The sequence below is a fragment of the Benincasa hispida genome, chromosome 2 (assembly GCF_027475165.1).
Source record: "Benincasa hispida cultivar pf3 chromosome 2, pf3_genome.v1.1, whole genome shotgun sequence".
Classification (NCBI taxonomy): domain Eukaryota; kingdom Viridiplantae; phylum Streptophyta; class Magnoliopsida; order Cucurbitales; family Cucurbitaceae; genus Benincasa; species Benincasa hispida.
The window spans coordinates 11,020,349-11,040,582 of NC_143479.1; the positions used below are offsets into that span (position 1 = coordinate 11,020,349).

A 20,234-nucleotide genomic window follows, 5' to 3' on the forward strand; every position below is an offset into this window, starting at 1 on the left:
AAACGCCTATGATTTTATTAGATAAATAAATTGTTTGTACATTACAATTACAAACTACATGACCCATGAGATTTAGGGCATCAACCCCAACCAGTTTCATCCCCGTGTTATATTTTATTTACTTTTTGGGATTAGAATAGTTAAGTTTCCATCACAGCCCGATCCCTTAGTTAAAATTAGAAGAATCTCTGAATAGCTAAGAGTCAAACCAATTCCCTAGAGGATGATATTCGGCGTTTCCGCCACATCACTGGTCCATCTCATAGACTGTATTCTTACTACCAAGAAGCTTCTTCGAAAGAATTTTTTTTGCTTAAAGATCTCAGTACAACCAAGTATTTTTTAGGTCTTGAATTATCTCGATCTCCAAATGGTCTTTACTTGTCTCAACGAAAGTATTGCTTGCAAATAGTTGAAGACTCAGGATTGTTGGTTGTTAAACCATGTGTATCTCTATGCTACAAAATCTATAACTCACAACTGAGTTTGGATCATTATTACTTCAAGAAGATGTTTCTACGTACAAACGTTTGATTGGTAGAATTCTGTATCTTCATATTTCGAGACCGGACATATCCTTTTTTGTTCATAAATTGAGCCAATTTGTAGCTCAACCCAGATCAGCTCACCTTTATGTTGTTTATCACCTTTTAAGATACTTAAATGACACTATTGGTCAAGGTATTTTAACTCGTCCTACAACTACTTTTCAATGAAAAACATTTGTTGATTCTGATTAGGGATGTTGTCCTAACACACTTAAGTCAGTCACTGACTTTTGTACATTTTTTTGAAAAGCTAAGAAACAAGCCACTGTTTCTCGATCTTTTGCTGAAGTTGAATATCACGCCCTTGATGTTGTTTCCAGTGAGTTGAAGTGGATCCTTCATCTTCTCATTGACTTACTTGTTCCATTCATTGCCCTTGTTCTGGTATATTGTGATAGTCAAATTGCAATTTTCATTGCTTCAAATCCCACTTTTCACGAGAGAACTAAGCACGTTGAGATCGATTGTCATTTCATTCGAGACATGATAGTTTAAGGTTTTTTGTGATTACTCCCTGTTCGTATATCGTCTTAGTTGGCCGACATGTTTGCTAAAGTTCTGCCACTATCTTAGATGAAGAGTCTCATGATCAAGATGAGGATTTTCAATCTCTACATTCCATCTTGAGAGGGACGTATTAGATATAATAGGTCAATTCACATTGTAATAGTAAGTTGCATATTGTAACAGAAGCTGTAAATATTTTGTTCCTTGTTTTTACTTACACGTATTTGTTACTTTTTTGTTATTAGCTATTTGTCTAGACTGTATTACAAGAGTTTATCATCTCATTGAAAATATTATTGAGATTACATTGGAGTCAATATTCTGATAATTGTCTAATCATAACCATGACCAATTTATCAATTGATAAATTCTTTTTATTCTTCTTTTTGAAATATTTTAATTCTTTCTTCGTGGGTTAGAGATGAAAATGAGAGGCATAAAAAATACACATATGTTGATATATTGAAATATTACTTCTCATTTAAAATTTTGAAAAGTTTTATGGATTGGAAGAGAGGGAGAGGCGGGAATCATTGCCAAGGAAAAGACCGACAGAAGAGTGTAGAGGACAGTAATTGGGGAGGGGGCGGCCGTACACCGGTGGTGGGCTGTGATTTATTTTAATTTTTCATTTGACAACGTGGCAGCCTTAGAGACTATCATCATTCCTCCAAGTCCAACTAATCATTGAATTTGAAGCTTCCTTGTAGGTGGAAGAACAATCTTTCATAATCTTTTGTAGTTTGTACCACCAGGTGTACACTTTTTTGGGGGAAATTTTTCCACTACAATTATTATGAAAAATTTTGGATTATTACATTAGATAACATTTTTAAAGAAAATAATTAAATGTATAATAATATTTTTAAAAATTTATAAATATAGCAAACCTATCGATGTCAAATTTTATCGTTGATCGATTAATTTGGTCTATCATTAATAAATTGTATTATATTTATAAATACTTTGAGTTTGATTGTTATTTTTGCAATGGCTCCAACAAAAAAAAATGATTTTATATTATTTTTCCCTATTTCTTACCACGTGGATTACATGACACCCTTATTTTTTTAACCCTATTCAACACAATAAATATCAAACTCTAATGATAAATTCAATTTTATTTTGTATAATAGATTTGTTCGTGATTACGAGTCTATTAAATATAAAGTTGAAAGTTACGTATTAAAGATATGTTGGAGATGACTGGTTAAGTGTTAGAGCAAAATGGTTAAAATTATTTTTATCATTTTTAAAAATCGTTCTGAAACATGTTTTTAATCATTTGAAACCAACTTTAATGATGTGAAAATTGTATTTAAAATTGTAAAATTAAATATTAAATTGATTTAAAGTAATTAAAATGTGTTTTGAAGTGATTTTGAACATAACAAAGATGATTTGAACAATTTTAAAATCACTCACAAACATATACTAAGAAGATATTTTTAAACACTTATTCTAAATAGCGAATTGTTAAAACACATTTTATAGTTAATGTCTTATTGGACATAAACATGAAAGTTTATTGATTGAATAGATATAAAATTCAAATGTATTTTTCTTAACTAAGGGCATGTTTGAAATGATAACTTTTTTAAAAGGCGTTTGGGGGATCAATTGAGTTATAAAGTCTGAAGTTAATATATTGGAGTTAAAAAGTCTGTCTTTTGGATGCAGAGTTGTAAAAATGAAGTTTATCGATAACTGTGCAAAAGAGAAAAATATGTATGGAAAGATAAAATCTTTCGATAAATATGAAAACTTCAATAATGAACACTATTAAAATTAGTGAAGTTGAGTTATTTAACAATTAACACCGACTTATAAAGTTTGTGAGCCAAACACCATCTAAATATTTAAAAGCTAATTTCAAATCATTTTTAAAGTAGAAATTTATTAGATATAAACATCAAAAAGTTTATAGATTTATAAGATACAAACCTAAAAATTATCTTTATCAACGGTCTATTTAAAACTTACTACACTTTTAAGCATTTAAAACATAATACGAAATTGCTTTTAAAGTTGAGGACTTACTAGACATAAACATTAAAGTTTAAAGGCCAAATTTTTAGTTTAGCCTCTCCTCCTTTGTTATTTTATTTTATTTTAATTTTTCTATAATGGTGATTTAGAACCACATACCTCTTGGTTACTATACATATTAATACGTTAGTTTTTAAAAATTTTTATTTTAATTTTGGGATTTGAACTATCAAAGATATCTATTTTATCCCTAAAATTTTCATATTTATTTATTTATTGGGCCTTCAATTTTAAAATGTGTGTTTTAATTATTGAAGTTTTAAAAATAACTGTGTTGATATTTATCTCTATTTTGTACATTAAAGTGTTAACAAATAGATATACATGTTAGCATCTTAGATATGTATTGAAAGTTTGAAACCATGCAAGTGGTCTAAAATGGGTATTAAATAGTGGGCAAAATATCAAGTACTAAAATATTTGCAAAATTCAATTTGATAATTTTTTAAGTGATATTTTTGAAGTTTGTAAACTAACGCTTTATTATTGTTTTTTAAATGATATGAACTACAAAAATAATTTAGAAATTTAGGGACAACTTAAATTTGATTAAAGCCTTCCTTTTCTTTTATTTCTTCCTATATAAAATTTTATATGTATTTACATCTTACAATTTTTATATTGTATTTATCAGAGAATAATGGTTAATTGTTTGGTACTTTATTTTACACCCATTTAATGTCATGATTAATATATATGACTTTTATTCAAAATTAATAGCAATTCTCAAGAATATTTTGAAGTTAGACAAAGATAATCTTTTTAGATCATGTATTGTCATACTTTTTAATTGATCAAATAAAATAATTTGACTTCCTAAAAAAGTTTAAAGATCATAGACCATAATATAGTTTTTCTCTTTGATCAAAACTTTTTTCTTTTAATTGATAAAAACACTTTTAGCTATTCAATCCAAATTAATATACATTTTTTTCGAGATTTTCTTTTGATGTCACGATTACATCATGTTACGTCATTTTAAATTCTTCACAATAAGTAGAATGAAAGCAATGTTGCGTTCATTGAAGAGTTTTATACACGCTTTTATAAATATTATCTAAATAATATAGAGTTTAATTTAGATACAATAACTTGATTTAAAACACACCCTCACTAATATCTCTTATTTTATCTCTCACAATAGATCATTGAATACCATTTCCATTGATAAAGTTAATATTCACTTGCATAATCCAATTTGGTCCTAAAATATATATCGGAGCAAATAAATGAAAAATGTTAGCTAGAGATTTTAACTTTGACAAAATTAAATTAGTTATTATGTAAATATACTAGATACACAATCATAGTTAGATACCAAGTTCGTTAGTTAGTAAATCACCTCAAAAAAAAAAATAATGAATAATATTTTGGTAGATTCTTTTTTGAATAGTACAATTTTTTTTTTATCACTAATTAATTAGAATTAGAAGATTATTTTAGTACAATAATTAGAGAATGGATATTTTAACTTTTGACTTTATAAGAAGTAATACATGTCAATTACTGATGAGGATGAGACGTTATAATTGAACAAAAAGTATAATTAATAACTAGAAAATGTTAATATATATTAAATGAGGATAGAATAAAGTATATAAGCTTTAATGTAAGAAGTCAAATTGAAAAATATAGGAGGGGGTGGGCCCAGGATTGCTGGATGTAATAGTGTCGGCTGGCTCCATACCATAATTAATAATTCATATAGTTTAAATTTTAATTTTTCTAAGAAATTTATATAAAAAGAAAAATTAAACAAAAAAACGTGTTTTGAAAACGTTATGCACTGCTAATATTAGCTGGCACGCATTGACGACTAGTGTTTCACTTCATGGTTTGTTTTACTGTCGTCGCTTATGCTATTTCATCTTTGACTCTCGGACGACATGTCGGCGGGTCATGAATGATAGGAACTAGAGACGAAAGAGGATTTTTTCCCTTTAAAAAAGAAAAAGAAAAACATTTTCTATTCTTGTATTAAAGATAGATCATTTGTGATTTAAATCATACTATAAATTTACACTAAGATTATTGATTTATCTTTCATCTCAACCCACTAACGATTTTTATAATTATAAAGTTTAATTATAAATTCAAAAAAATTATAATTTAATCTCTATAATTTAAAAGTTAAAATTTAATTCTTAGGATTCGATAAAATCTCATATGTTGGAATTATTTTTGAAGATTTATCAAATTATAAGAATTAAATTCTAATTTTGTGTAGACTATATGAATCAAATTTACAGTTTAACCTTACTATTATTACACCAATACTTAAACCTATTTATTAAGCATGCGTGGTTTGGAATTTTTGCTATTAGGTGCGGTTTGAAGCTTTTGTGTACATAATGGCGAATTCATTTATGAACAAAAAATTGTCTGACAAATTTAGAGCAAGTTGTGTCAAAACTTCATTGATCCCTGCTCATCATATTTAGTTCAATTTTTAATTAGATTAGTTTTAATAATCTAAAAATATAACAAGAATAAATATAAACTAGGCCAGCTTGTAAGATTTAATACATTAGATATTTATTTTCAAAACACTCACTTTCTTCCTACTAAATAAAAAATAATAATCTTATCCTCTCAAAGTGAATACACATAATAATTCGATTTTTAATTAGATTAGTTTCTAATTAAAAGTAAAAAGATAAAAAGATAAAGGGACAATTGCAAATGTAACAATTAAACTCGAAGTATTTGTAAATGTAATACAACATAAAAAAATTTACATATATAATAAAATTTAGGTCAACTCTCAAAGTCTATCATTGATAGATTATATTGCTCATAGGAATCTATCAATGATAGAGCATATAATTAATAGGAGTCTATCATTGACGAATTTTACTATATTTGTAATTCTTTTAAAATGTTGTTATACATTTAATTATTACGTTAAAAGTACAACCTATCACAATTACCCAGACTACCCTATTTTCTTTTTAGATGGAATATAGATTATTACTACGTTTTTTACCACATTAAAATAAACTACATGAAAAAGTTTATATTTCTTTAGAACATGTTAAGCTATGGATAAAAAAATTGTAATCTACTCTTCATGGATGTGACACTATAAAAAAAACAAAAAAACAAAAAAAAAATTGTAGTTTAGGTAAAATTTTGAAAGTTGCAAAAATGAGTATAACTCAATGGACATAATATTTGTACTATCAACCTCAAGATCATAGATTCTATTTCTCCATCCAACGCATTAATTCAATACATTTGAAAAAAAAAATGTATATTAACTAATAGAGTTATGCTTAGATTGACATATCTACTATAGATAGAGATATGATATACGATTAATATGGAGAGATAGGATGAATAATTAATAGATTGAGAAGGATTAAGGGTTAATTAGAGTTGGGGTAAATTGATAAAGAAATAATTTTGAAAGCAAAACATAAGAGATGGAAAAAGGTGTCTTAGAAAGGAAACCAAGTGACAATGAGCAAAAGTAAGAGGAAAATAGCGTAAAAACCACTTGATTGCTTTTTTGTTTCTGTTATGAGTCATCTAACTTAAACTCTAAGTATGATTTTTAATCCATAGATGATGAGATTACTGTTCACTGATTTAACCAACTTTTTATTATTATTATTATTATTATTATTAATAAAAAGAAAAAATATAATATATATATATAATTCCATTTCAATTCACATCCCTTTCTTAACTCTATCTCTCTCCCCTGTTTTACTTGAACCAAATCAAATTCTGCATTCCTCTGTTTTCTTTAGCTTTTTGATGGGACGCAATTCTTGTTGCTTGAAGCCTAAACTCCGCAAAGGTCTATGGTCTCCTGAGGAAGATGAGAAGCTCTTCAATTACATTACTACTTTTGGCGTCGGCTGTTGGAGCTCCGTCCCAAAGCTTGCTGGTACGTCGTCGTTTCGTCGGAGCCAACCACGAAGAAACACAGAATTTGCCTTATATTTAAAACCCCTCTTTAGAAAACATATTTGATATTTAAAATTAAATATATATATATATATATATATATATTCTTACTGTTTGATTGATTGTTGCAGGCTTGGAAAGATGTGGGAAAAGTTGTAGGCTAAGATGGATAAACTACTTGAGACCTGATTTGAAGAGAGGAATGTTCTCACAACAAGAGGAGGATTTAATTATCAATCTCCATGAAGTTTTGGGGAACAGGTGAAGTTAAATTTGAATTTGGTGAATTCACAAACCACAATACTCTGTTTTTTTTTTTTTTTTAAACATTTTGATGTGGGAATTTTTGTAGGTGGGCTCAGATGGCAGCTCAATTACCAGGAAGAACAGACAATGAGATTAAGAATTTTTGGAATTCATGTTTGAAAAAGAAGCTGATGAAGCAAGGAATTGATCCAACAACTCATAAGCCATTGGAAGACAATAATAATATGGAAGCCATGAGAGATGCGAAGAAGAACAGTTATAATAATGAGAAGCCAAGAATGGAAGTGGCTCATCATCATCTTCTTCACGGGAATATTTCAAATATCACAGAAGATTCAAATCATTACTACAAAGAAACAGAGGATTCATCACAACATTTTGTTAAGAAGATTGAATTTGATCCTCTCAGTTCCTTCTTGAATGGTGACTACAACAACAATTCACAATTTGCAGCAGCTCAATACCAATCCAATATCAGATCATCATATGACCAAAACTTCTTCTATTCAAATTCAAGTATTGGGATGCCAAGTTATTCAAGTTCTGAACATGGGAACATGTCAAGAACAGATTTTTCTGAGAATTCAGCATCTGGGTTGACCTCTTTTTTCATCAATGAAGTGAAAGAAAGCTCAAGCAATAGTTCAGTAGTGAGCAATTATTCAGGGTATCATATGAACAATCCAGGGGAGACCAACAATGGAAATGGATTTTCATGGGAATCTGAGAACAAGCTTGAGAATTTGTTACAGTTTCAAACAAATCAAATGAAGAACTTGGAATTCAAGGGAAGTTCAGTTGAAGAAACAAACATCATTCAAAATCAAATAAATTCAGCAACTTTTGGAAGCTATCCTTTAATGTCAATGTCAGAAAATGAAAGAGCAGGAAGTTTTGGCATCTTCCATCATATATGAAATGTAAATTTCTTCCTCCATATGGTTGTTTTTTAATCCCAAAAAAGAGTGAAGGAAAAAGAAAAAAGAAAGAAAGAAAGAAATTCCTTTGGGTTCTGTTTTTTATTTTCAGTTTTCACTTTGAAGAAAATTAATTAACACTCAGATTGTTGATAGTGAAAGAGGGTTTCCCATAGAAATTAAATGAAGGTATTTGCTTTTTCTTAATCATTTGTCATTTCCAATCAGATTTCAAAAGAAACAGCCACTACTTTTTTCTCTTTTGTTGGTTGATTATTTTCAATGTCATTTCACTCTTTTATTATTATTTTTTTCTTGTAATTGTTCCAAGAATAATGAAATGACAGTGATTGAGTGAATGAAAACTTAAATATTGTTGTATTATCATATTATGTAAAATGTTGGAAGAATTTAAATTAGTGGGGTTGTTTTAGTTTCATAAATAAAATATATATATATATATATATATATGGAATATATGAATTGCTGGCAAAGAAAGATATGAGCTTATCCAATTGAAGGGTTTAATATAAAATAAAGTGGAATGTTGTCAATTGGGTATGAATTTATGAGGGGATTGTAAGAGATGTAAAACTGAGAATGATTGGGTTTATTGTTATGATCCATTATTGGAGAGAGAGATAAGAGATTCTGCTGTACCTTTGAATTTGATTTTCTGTGTACACTGCAGACAGTCTACTTAGTAAAAAAAAGTAAAGAGAGAGAGAAAGAAAATGAAGGGTGAAAGTTGGTTCAAAAAGCTGCAACCAAGAACCAGAATTTCCATGGCAGTGATGACCAGAAGCTTTTTCATTCTTGTTCTGAGGATTTTCTTGATAATGAGAAGACTTTGTTTTACTTCTCTTTGTGAGCTCCCAAGTTTAAGCTAAACTACAAAATGTTATGTTTTTTTTCTTGTTTTTGACAACATACATCCACTTAACTTAACGTATTTCAATAATGACATGATATTATTCACTGTTGCTTTTACTCAGGATGATTTTAAATTAATGAATATTTTTGTCCTTCACTTATATATATCCATGATTCTACCAATAGAGTTTTGGTGTCCTATATTGAAAATGTTAAAGGAAAATAATAGGTTTCAAATACTAATATAAGGAGTCCATGATTTGGGTTCCAAATTGTCTCATTTAGAAACATTTTGGGGTGCTCGAGCTCTCAACTTCAAGTGGATGGAGTGGGCTATTATATATCACTCCATGTTCGATGCTCCTAGTGTTTACTATTTCCTACAAGTCCTTTCTTTCCCTTACTTACTGTCTTCCTACCATACTAAAATAGGTTGGACCCCAAACATAAAACTATTATAACCTACAAACTATTATAATCCTTATATTATTATAATTAATATACTATAATAACCAATTCAATGTCCCAAACACCCCCTTTTGAAGCTTGGGTACACAAACTCCAGTTAAATTCTCTTTATTTATATTCTCTCGTTTGAAAGTGAAAAAAAGACGTGGGTGTTAAAAAAGCTTTGAGAAAATCTGTTTTTATAATTAGGACCAAAGAGAAAATTTTGCATGATTGTAATAAATTTTCACATAGTAGATTATTTTTTGGTAGGCGTTGTGGATTTTTTTTTTCCTTATTTTGAGTTTTTCCACGTAAATTCTTGTGTTTTTCTAGCTTAGAAATCAAATGCATCTCAATTGCTCAACTTTTCTTTACCAAATTGTTGCTTAGTACTTGTGAGTTGAGGATTGTAAGGAGCAAAGTTGTCACCCTTGAGGACCACAGTTATTAAAAACTTGTGGTTGGACTCATAAGAACAATGCCTATTTATTACTCTACAATAATTCATTCCTTTATTTCAGGCTAACACAATATCATTTTCTTTACCAAATTTATACATGGCCTTTGTTGTATCATATATGGCCTTTTTGTAAATGTTGACAATTTCTGTATTCTAGTTTAAATGATGAGCCAAAAACATTTCTATACCACTTTTCATAGTATAAGCTGATAAAGAAATATAACTTATTTTTAGGTTAAAAACGTCTTTGGTTTCTTGCCTATCCTTCAAGTAACAATTTAATCCCTCGACTTTGATTTGTAATGATTTAATTAATATACTTAAAAATTTGTAATAATTTAATCCTTGAATTTTAATATGTAGTAATTCAGTCTTTATACTTTCAAATCGGTAATAACTTAATCTTTATTGTGAAAATCTCATTAAATTTAATTGTCAAGTGTGATTATGTAGCCCATTTCGGTAACTTTTTTTAATTTTTATTTTTGAATTTTTTAAAATGAAACATATTTCTTCTCAATTTCTCACCACGGTTTCCATCTTTTTTAACTAAAAAGGTTGGATTCTTAGCCAAATTAAAAAAATATATACTTTTTAAAATCTACTATTTATAGCTTTCAAAAATTGGCTTAGTTTTTTTAAACATTGGTAAAAAGTAGATCACAAACCAAGAAACTTAAATGTGAAATGAGTATTTATAGACTTAATTTTCAAAAACTAAAAACTAAATGATTACCAAACGAGACCATAACAACGTATGCCTCATTTGGTAACCATTTGGTTTTTAGTTTTTAAAAAATTTAGCCTACAAACACTCCTCTCATTCCTAAGTTTCTTACTTTCTTATATACTTTTTATCAATATTTTCAAAAATCAAGCCAAATTTCAAAACTAAAAAAGTACTTTTTAAAAACTTACTTTTCTTTTTGAAATTTAGCTAAAAGTTCAACTCTTGTAATAAAAAAAAATACAAATCATTGTAAGAAAATGTGTAGAAATAGCCTTAATTTTAAAAAACCAAAAACCAAAAAACGAAATGGTTATAAAATTAAACTTAACAAATTTAACCTTTAATCAATTTATCATCTACATGTCTAAAATTTTTTTTTTAAAAATTACTTTTTATAATAAAGACCAAGTAATTACAAAATTGAAAATATATAAATTAAACGTTATTTTCGTGAATTAAAAAAAAACTAGAAACAGACCTATCTGATTAATGTTGAAAGGCTGAAAAGGATTAAAAATAGATTAATTGGAATAAATTTTGTAAAATGGTATGATGGGTTGTGATTCGTTGAATAAAGAGGGAAAAATGGAAGAGAAAAAGAAAAAAGAAAAGAGCTAAAAAAAGTGCAAGGTGGAGGGTACAAATTTGGGTTGGACAAGATTGAACTGCTTATTGTTCGTTTCAATAATAACCAATCAAATCAAACCGACCCCCCCCCTCTTTCAAAATTTAACATTCACTTTTTCTACGTCATATGAATCATTCATCTTTTTTCTTTTCTCCTTTTTCATGTTTTTTTTTTAAGGTCAACTTAAATATAAATTTACCACCAAAATTCTTACCTATTAGAATCATATACTTCATTTTCCCTCCCTTTCCCTTCTCTACTTACTATTTTTCATGGATATTTTTTATTACAAATACTACTTCTTCAAACTTGAAGTTTATTCAATTTTAGTTTTTATATTTTAAAATGTCCAATTTTATTTCCTATATTTTTAAAAAAATTAAAATAAATAGATTTAGTCTCTATTACTTGTTTATTTTTATTTTTTACTATTTCATAGGGTAATTATTTCAAATTACAAAACTGTTGAAGATATTTTCAAATATAGTGAAATTTCATCATCTAGTGATAGAGTAGACACGAATCGACGTTGATAGTGAGATTTTGCTATATTTATTAATAAGTGGACTCATTCTCTTATATTCGAAAACAACCCATTTTTATACTAAAATTTGAAAACATATTAACATATTATATTTTTTTTATATGAAAATTACTATTATTATTTAGCCAAATTTAATTAAAAATTTTAATTTTAAAATTTATTAAAAGTATAGACACCGACGTGGCAGTAATGAATACCCGTTCAATGGAATGATGAAAAAAAAGTGGCAAGTCTTTTAATTTTTCCTACCAAAAAGGCTTTCTCTGCCATTTTGGTCAAATTCATCCTCTGGAGAGGATGCATTTTTTTATTTTTTATTTTAAAAAAAATGTATTTTTATTTTTATTTTATTTTTGATAAATTGACTGTGCCGACAATAAGATGCCTCAATTTGAGTCAGTAATGGAAAGCCAATAAACGAGGGTGTTGTAGTTTGACAGTGACTAAAATAGTGTCCTTTAACTTTTAGAAAAAGCCTTTACTGCCTTTCGGCTTTTTCTGCCCTTCTTATTTCTCAAGTTTCACAGAAATTATATAATTAATCTATTATTTCAATTCAGAATTCAACTTTATAAATTTAATTTAAGCTTTCATGAATGATGAAAATGGGAAGATTTTATTACTTTAAAGTTTTACCCTCTCCTAACACGTCACAAGGGTTCTTGAATCAAGGAGCCACTGATTACGCAGATGAATATAATGATGGATAAGTGACTACTACTTCAAATCACCCTCTCGGCTCTCACTAATTGGATTAAAAAGTTAAATGGCAAAGTTCTAGAAAAGTTGCAACATCCTAATTAACATTGACTTTAATTGAAAAGCAAAGGGTGAAGGGAATGTGAAACCGTGGGATGCTTTTATTGGAACAATCATGAAGATCAAAGTAAAAGCAATTTACAGGGAGGGACAGTCTATTTTATGTATTCAACAAAATCATCAATATCAATCTATCAAGGATATTCGTTGTATGGTTTTATGGAAGCACAGAAAATAACAATAGGGATGTTTTGCCTGCCGCCATTGAAAAAACAAAGATTACAAAATTGAAAGTTCAAACGTCCTGCTTGCCATATATGTCTACGAAAACAAAAGGATGTACAGAATCCATGACAAAGAGGAAAAAGAAGAAGCTACCAAACAAAAATTGATTACTGTGAAGATTCACAATATGCACATTCATAACGTTTAAGTGTTCTTCTACTAGAGAGAACTAAAAAGGAAAAAGTTGAGCTGTTTGTGATATTAACAAGGAAAAGCAACACACAGTTGACTAAGAGAAACGAAGGTAGAAGAGAAATTTGTTTGTTCTGTAAAGCAATGAAAGGAGCAGTCAGGAGAGTTTTTAAAGCTTTGAGATAATGGGAGTTTGAATTGGCTTTGCCACCCCATTTTCTTTAGCGTCGGTGTCTTTTGAATCTAATTCACAAGCACTGGGTGGAACATCAACAGCAGGAGAACAGTTGAAGAACCCGTGAGGCTGCATCCACAGACATTTACAAGAAAGGAGGATATAGTTAAGATCATGATAATGATGCTGCTATACTGATACTCGAGAGAAAGAAAACACTATTAATAAATTCATGTCATAAAGTCTCCTAAACAAATCAAAAAGATTATAAGAGTGAGTACCAAGAGTGTAAAGCCGATGCGATCCACAGGCATAACAGGCCAGTCTTCCAAACGAGGAACATGCGTGATCCCAAAAACATACCTACCATAAAAGAGAATACTTCTGATTACGAAAGAGCAGAGCAGAGGCAAATGTTGTAAGCATCTGACAATCTATAAAGCTTAAGAGGTAAAGACAAATTTTCTTTTTGGGAAAAGAAACAGAGCAAATGGTTTTGAACTTCCCACTGAAAACTGAGCCCGCCCCTTAAACATCAACCAAATATGTAAAGCCTGACCAAATCAGAGAATATCACATGACGTACATTGATTTGCAGGTGAAAATTTGCATATATAAGCCTAGGAATGCAAAAAACAAAGATGGGCCACATGGAATAACTTGCACAAAAAATCCTATAAACAGGTGAGCTAATATATATCAAATGTACAAACAGAAGGAAGGAAACCAACCAAAGGACTATATCAGTTTCTTCCAACGGTCGATCCTGCTTGACCCATGTAGATAATCCTTCACCGACACGCGGATTCTGATTGGGAAACTCCCCTCCTGGAAACATCTCATCACGTGAATATTGAGTCACCCAAAGATTATGCTTCAAGAAAGAAGCTCTTCTAAGAAACTTGGCCTCTGAACCAGCTAATGGCAAGCAATTTGAACCAGGCAATAGCTTGTAGCCAGTTAATTGCCCAGTTCGATTTACAGTTCTAGTATTTCGCACCTGGAATGAAAGGGCCAATTTTGTTCGTTACCATTTACTCAATAACAATCACAACAATAAGTTAGAAAGATTGAAAATCATGTTCTAATAATTTTGTAAGTCAAATCAAAAGCGACCAAAAAAGAACTTTAGAATTAAATAAACTAGTATATCAATGTTACTACATCTGGCAAGTACAAATCTATATCTTCATACATATTTGTTCTTTAAACATTTTAAAGATGTGGTGAGAACAAACCTGTAGATAAGTGTCAGTTAAAAGAAAAATAATCAAAAGATCAGAGGATGTTTAGAAGATTAAATATTCATCCTTAAGTGAAAGAACAATATGTATAATTGAAAAGATAATATTGTTTATGCCTGATTCCCAAAAGTATTAATAGTTATGAAATTGAGTTCAAACAGCCTAGAAGTATTGACCCAGGGTAAGAAGGTTCCTTACTATCCAGTGGCGAGCAGATAAAGGACTACAATCACGCATAGCTTGCATTTCCGACTTCAGCAGTGTCTCTTCAGCGTAAAAAGCATTGTTGTGGACATTGTTCTCCCCAGGTCCTTCAACTTTCAAATCCACCTCAACTACCTACGAGAATGTTAAGATGGCAAGCTTTAATTCAAGAAGAATGATGACCAATGTAGTGAAATCTACTATGTACAGGCATGTATGTTATTAAAAGCAAACTACTGCAATTACCCTTGAGAATTTTTCACATCGATATCGATGATAAGCTAAAAATGCCTTGTAACTTGTATGTACATTTGTAAAATTACACGACATAACCTCGTATTTTTAACTTCACCAAGTTAGGAACAGAAAGTAATCATTTCATCCTACACTATTTGATAGAAAACTAATTCGACACTGGCTTGAATGATGATTGAATGTAAAAGCCATTGGATTCCTTTTTACCATTGAGCACATCGGTATACTTCTTTGGTAATTTGCCAAGCCATGAGAGGAAAAGATACGAAGTTACATACCAATCAGTAACTTCCACTCTTCATTGTTCACAGTGAACTGTTAGCTCAAGCCAATTGCCAATCAAATTTATTATTCCTCAACTACCCAAAAAAGAGGCCAAAAGATTGAAGATGTACCTGATTGAAAGATTCACCAGGCTTGCAATCAACGGCCATGTCCATCCGAGCAACAAAGAAATGTTGATGCACTGGTGCATATAAACCTGGTGCAATCATTGTGCCATATTTTCGATATTCACCAGGTTGCAAAGCTCCTAGGCTGAGAATTCCAGTTAATTTGACTTCAGCTTCAATTTTTCCATCCTGCAACCTCATTTACATATCAGCAAACCTCTACTAAAGAGTGAGTTGGTTGAGAAAAAAAATCAAGACTTATAGAAACTTTGTTTAATATACTGTTTTCCTATCATCTGAAATCACAAACAGAATTCCTATACATATAGTAGTTCTCCTAGGAAAAATTCTTATACATTTGAATGCTATTTGGCAAGTTGAAGGCCCCAAGAAGTTTTAAATTTTTGAAGTAATGGACCAATGGTGAAGATTAGAATTATTTACTGCTCAGGGATGCTCTTATGTCCAAAACTAAAAGGCCTTGGTTTACTCAACACGAAAACAACATTGTGTGGGGTGTTTTCTGATTCTGTATCTCATAGTCATCAGCAGCATATTATAGGTCATCTATCCAAACATCTACACAATCCCATTCGAGAATGCTATTCAAGAAATTTTAGTGAGAAACTTGGTCACCACCAATCCAAAAGAGAAGAATGCTTTGACTTACCTGAAAGAAGTGCCAAAAGAATCCATACTCATAATTAGCCACAGTACAAATAAAGGACACAGTCAGCCGCCTCGATCTTCTAACTTCTGCCAATCCTGTCCTCCAGTCTTGATGCTTCCACAGAATTCCATGGTCCTCTTCATGCATGCACACACAGTTTTCAATTGTTTCAACACCACCAGTGAAATTTGTGAAATGAGCATCAAAATATTTGATGTAACCCAGACAATCACATCCCTGTGACAATGATATATTAACATTTAATTAGGACTGGATTAGGGAGACAAACGGCTAGTGCTATTGATCACATGATATGACTGTTGAGCAAAAAAATGTTCAACCTTCTTCAGAGAATGTGCATTTTTGCCCAGTCCATCCTCTCCTGCATCAAAAGCATTCTTCCTGTAATGTGGATCATTTGGATCTCCATAGGGGACAACCATTTCCACAAAACTTAGTCGATGTGCTACAGGCCTTCGCCCTCTGCTTCCATCAACATAAGCTACAGAGTATATAACCAAACCCTCTCTGGGAGTGAAACCAATTCGAAAATTCCACTGGAAAAGGAAAAAAAAAGACCAAAAAATAGTTTAGTCAAATTATGAACCAAGTAAAAGTTTATTAAAAAGTTAATAATAATCTTTTCTAAAAGGAAAAAAAATCCAATAACATCCACCTTTTGCCATTCTACATAATAGCCATTGACACGAAAGCTTGGACCTTCAGGCTGAACTATTTGTAAGGGCTTCACATCACTACGATCAACACCACCTCTTGTTTCACCTGAAGTGTAGTTCCTCAACGGATCCGCAGGAGGTAGCGGAACAAGTTTTCGGTCTTCAAATTCTATAACCACCATGTTTTGCATATCAACAAGGACATGTATGCCCTCAACTGGGCGAGCATATCCATTTTCCATTGGGCAGTCACTCTCAGTTCTACAAAATATAAGAGGTTTAGCAAGTCTTTGACCAGGAGCATCTACTTCACTGTGATAACCGACACACCTGCAGCAAAGATAGATTAATCAAATTAGAGAAAGGAAAAAGGGTGAAGAACTTGATAATCCGTAGTGATTGGTGAACACAAGTAATGAACTGGATTGCTGATATAACTCACCAAGGATCAACCATAACCAAATCCATATCTTCAATGCCCCTCTTCTTCATAGCCTCTATGAATGGAGGGTATTCTTTGACAATAGCTTCACATTCCGCATACTCAGCAGCATCCTAAAATTGAATGGAAAGAGCAAATTAGTTTTATGTTCTAGACGCTCAATATCATTTGTAATTAAAAACTTTTCATTTTTTATTATTTGTAATTTAAATTTATTCTTCATTTTGTAATCCTAATTTTCTTTTACCCCAAACAATGCAGCGACACAGCAAACTGCAAGTACTTTCCATTCAATATAAAGTGACCACAGCAAAGTGTGAAGATTTATTTGGGGCTTTTCAAAGAAACAACAATTCCCCATGATAGGGAAACAGCAATCGTGAAAATACAACACGGTGCAGTAAATAACAGCAGTCAAGAGCATACCATGGGAGGCTGAACCTCAGGAACAACTGTAGAAGAAATAACTTTTCCCCTGTGATGTCCACCTCGGGTTACTGCATGAACCTCTGACAGCTCAACGATCCATATGCTTGTCTCGTTTGATTTCTTATTGTAAACAACAATCCTTGCCCTTCTTGGTGGAAGCTTTGTCGGAATAACCGGTCCTCCCTTAGTTTTGGGAAGCAAAGATGGTTGGAATGGAGGGAAAAAATACGCATCTGCCAATGCAACAACATGTTTTTCTGGTTCCAGTAGCACCACTTCAATAAAGCGCATGCTATCTCTGACCTGAAACAATGAAAATAGCTCATCACAATCACAAACACGTTGTACCATAGATTCCTGAAACAATTATCCAGATTCAATAGCAATAAAAAAAAAAAAAAAAAAAAAGAGTGATTGCATAGCACCAGTAACAACCTCTGGCGTGGCTCCAGCTGCCCTGACGGTAGCCACTGCAACAGAGATTTCAGCAGCTGATAGGGGATCCAGAGGATGTCTTGATTGTGCCCTCAACATTGGAGGAACAACACCTGTACAGCCAAATATACAGCAATGCATGAGAAATCATCTACCAAAACATATTCCATTAATAAAATCAATCATGATTAGATTCATGAAAAACACTAACATAACATCAACCATCTACCATACCTTTAACTCAGATTAGTAGCAATGTATGAAATATGAGCATAGAAATTCGATCAACAAATCAACAGAAAAGAGAAATAGGGTGCACGTATTAGTCAAACCAGCTCCGTCCTTAAAAATGGAGAAATTAAGGAGCTGGGAACAATCAAGGGTTAAGGAACAAATCCAGTAAGTTATATTGTAATATATCAATCAAAATAAGATGAACAAGAAGAGCAAAGGGAAAAAAAAAAGTAGGAGCACTAGGAAGTGGTGGAAATAAATAGTAGCTTCTAGAGAACAATTTGGTGGGAGGAATTGAAAAAGAAAAGATTAAACAAAAGGGGTGCTAATATGTCAGGTTGCACCAATCCAACTTTATCTTCCCTTGCTCAACCCATTCTTATTTCCACATGGCGCCTGCATAATTGACTTTCATAAAAAGCCGTGAATCTAAAACCATCTATGAAAAGTAGCAGACGGGTCCCATGACTGGTAGAGATCGAAACGCATTTTAAACAATGTATAATGAGGTAGTAAGTGGTAACAAAAGGCTACAAGTCATAGAGAAAGATAATGGGAAATCTCATACACATACTCTATAATTCACCCCCAAATGATTCAATAATAACATAACAAAACAAACGATGCATATACCGACAGAAATTTGATAAACCCGCAGTAAATGTATGTATGTTACGGAGCTTAAAACGACAAAGACATTTCATTAAAATCTGCATTTCGTTCCCCAAGGAAAAAACGATAAAATAGATCAAAGTCATCGAACGTCAATATCAAGCACAGCTTTATGTCGAGATTCCAGGTCATCGATAAGAGAGAGATACGGAAGAGGAAAAAAAAGATGAGGGAAGAAGGAAAGTGCCTTTAGAAGAAGCATTAGTTGAAGGTTCAGGAATCGGTTCAACAGCACGAACTAACGACGGGATGGCAAGATTCTTGGATGTACGGCGATCATCGGCGCGATCGTTCGTGGTGAGATTCCAATCTTGGACGACATTGGCGGAAGCAACAGGCGCAGCCTCTCGAGGAACGGAAATGGAACCGGCAGCAGCGGCATGACAACAAGCATCAGTTGAAAACAACGTCGCTTTTTTCGAAGTTGGGGCCATTGCAAAGGATTCTTGAGCTTACCAATTCCACAACAATAAGTTTCAACACAATCCACTGACATACAGCAAAGATCACTGGCGCTTGCCTTGTCTGTTTCCTCCTCCGCCACCACAAACACAAACACAGTTTTCTCTTCTCTCCGCCTCTCTTCTTCACTCCACAATCAACAAAATCTGAAAATGAAATGACAAAAAAATTCGACAGAAAAGGAGTTGATCCTGATCCTTTCCCCCAATCTAGGGTTTCACCTTGAAACAGATCAAGCAAAACGAAACAAGACGATCTCTCAAAAGACGGAGAAAATCTCAATTTAGAGCACCTGAATCCGAGAGAGGAGAAAAAGGGGAAAAAGAGAAAAATGAAAAAAACTGTTACTGAAGTGGATGAAGGTGAAAGGCTCATATTTATAGGCGCCCTTGACAGGCGGATACCACGTGCGTTCTCCTCTCCATACCATTTTTCTTTTTTTCTTTTTTCTTTTTTCTTTTTTCTTTTCTTTTTTTTTTTTTTTCTTTTTCCTTTTTTCAAAGAAAATGAAAATGAAATTATAAATTTAATTTTACCAATAATTATGATAATGCGCATTAAAAGTTTAAAATTGATAAAAGGATTGATAGGGGCAAGTCTATAATATAAGATAAGTAGTGCGAATTGGAAGGGGGAGAAGTGATAGCTGATAGGGGCCTCTGCTTTTGCTAATAGACAAAATGCTTCGTCATTAGGGCCCTTTGGTCCCACAACTATATTTTACTTTTTACTCTGATAACACACTTATTCTTTTTTATTTGCATTATAAGGACACCATTTCGGCATTATCTCACTCCATCACCCTTTATTTTCATGTAATTATTGTGGTGTGCCCAACCATGAGGGATATTTTTTTAATTGTCATTATTATTGGTAAGC

At 31.5% G+C, this 20,234-nt stretch overlaps 2 protein-coding genes across 3 annotated transcripts; one reads left to right on the forward strand and one right to left on the reverse strand.

Annotated features, from left to right (window-relative positions):
* Nucleotides 1-6,785: 6,785 nt before the first annotated feature.
* LOC120071446 (uncharacterized) lies at nt 6,786-8,410 on the forward strand. Its single transcript, XM_039023740.2, has 3 exons — nt 6,786-6,999; nt 7,151-7,280; nt 7,372-8,410. Exons 1-3 carry the CDS (start codon nt 6,867-6,869, stop codon nt 8,201-8,203), a joined length of 1,095 nt encoding a protein of 364 aa, XP_038879668.2. The 5' UTR covers nt 6,786-6,866; the 3' UTR covers nt 8,204-8,410.
* A 4,612-nt stretch (nt 8,411-13,022) lies between these two features.
* On the reverse strand, nt 13,023-19,845 carry LOC120071150 (Copper amine oxidase family protein). Of its 2 annotated transcripts, none has more exons than XM_039023247.2 (12): nt 19,081-19,845; nt 17,988-18,100; nt 17,550-17,855; nt 17,124-17,236; nt 16,681-17,011; nt 16,346-16,561; nt 16,005-16,241; nt 15,338-15,523; nt 14,682-14,822; nt 13,971-14,239; nt 13,521-13,602; nt 13,023-13,368 (listed from the first exon to the last, which is right to left on the reverse strand). In XM_039023247.2, the coding sequence occupies exons 1-12, from the start codon at nt 19,325-19,327 to the stop codon at nt 13,234-13,236; spliced, it is 2,376 nt and encodes a 791-aa protein (XP_038879175.1). In that variant the 5' UTR covers nt 19,328-19,845; the 3' UTR covers nt 13,023-13,233. The 2 variants fall into 2 exon arrangements, with proteins under 2 accessions (XP_038879175.1, XP_038879176.1); XM_039023248.2 differs by lacking the exon at nt 19,081-19,845 and adding an exon at nt 18,222-18,789.
* Between the last annotated feature and the right edge of the window lie 389 nt (nt 19,846-20,234).

Excerpts from the sequence above, each read along its gene's own strand:
- LOC120071446 (XM_039023740.2), top strand. The coding sequence starts at position 6,867 with ATGGGACGCAATTCTTGTTGCTTGAAGCCTAAACTCCGCAAAGGTCTA. Across the intron at positions 7,000-7,150 it reads CTCCGTCCCAAAGCTTGCTG|GCTTGGAAAGATGTGGGAAA; the intron begins GTACGTCGTCGT and ends TGATTGTTGCAG. Across the intron at positions 7,281-7,371 it reads CATGAAGTTTTGGGGAACAG|GTGGGCTCAGATGGCAGCTC; the intron begins GTGAAGTTAAAT and ends GAATTTTTGTAG.
- LOC120071150 (XM_039023247.2), bottom strand. The coding sequence starts at position 19,327 with ATGGCCCCAACTTCGAAAAAAGCGACGTTGTTTTCAACTGATGCTTGT. Across the intron at positions 16,242-16,345 it reads ATGCACATTCTCTGAAGAAG|GGATGTGATTGTCTGGGTTA; the intron begins GTTGAACATTTT and ends TCATTGTCACAG. Across the intron at positions 13,369-13,520 it reads GCATCGGCTTTACACTCTTG|CCTCACGGGTTCTTCAACTG; the intron begins GTACTCACTCTT and ends CTGTGGATGCAG.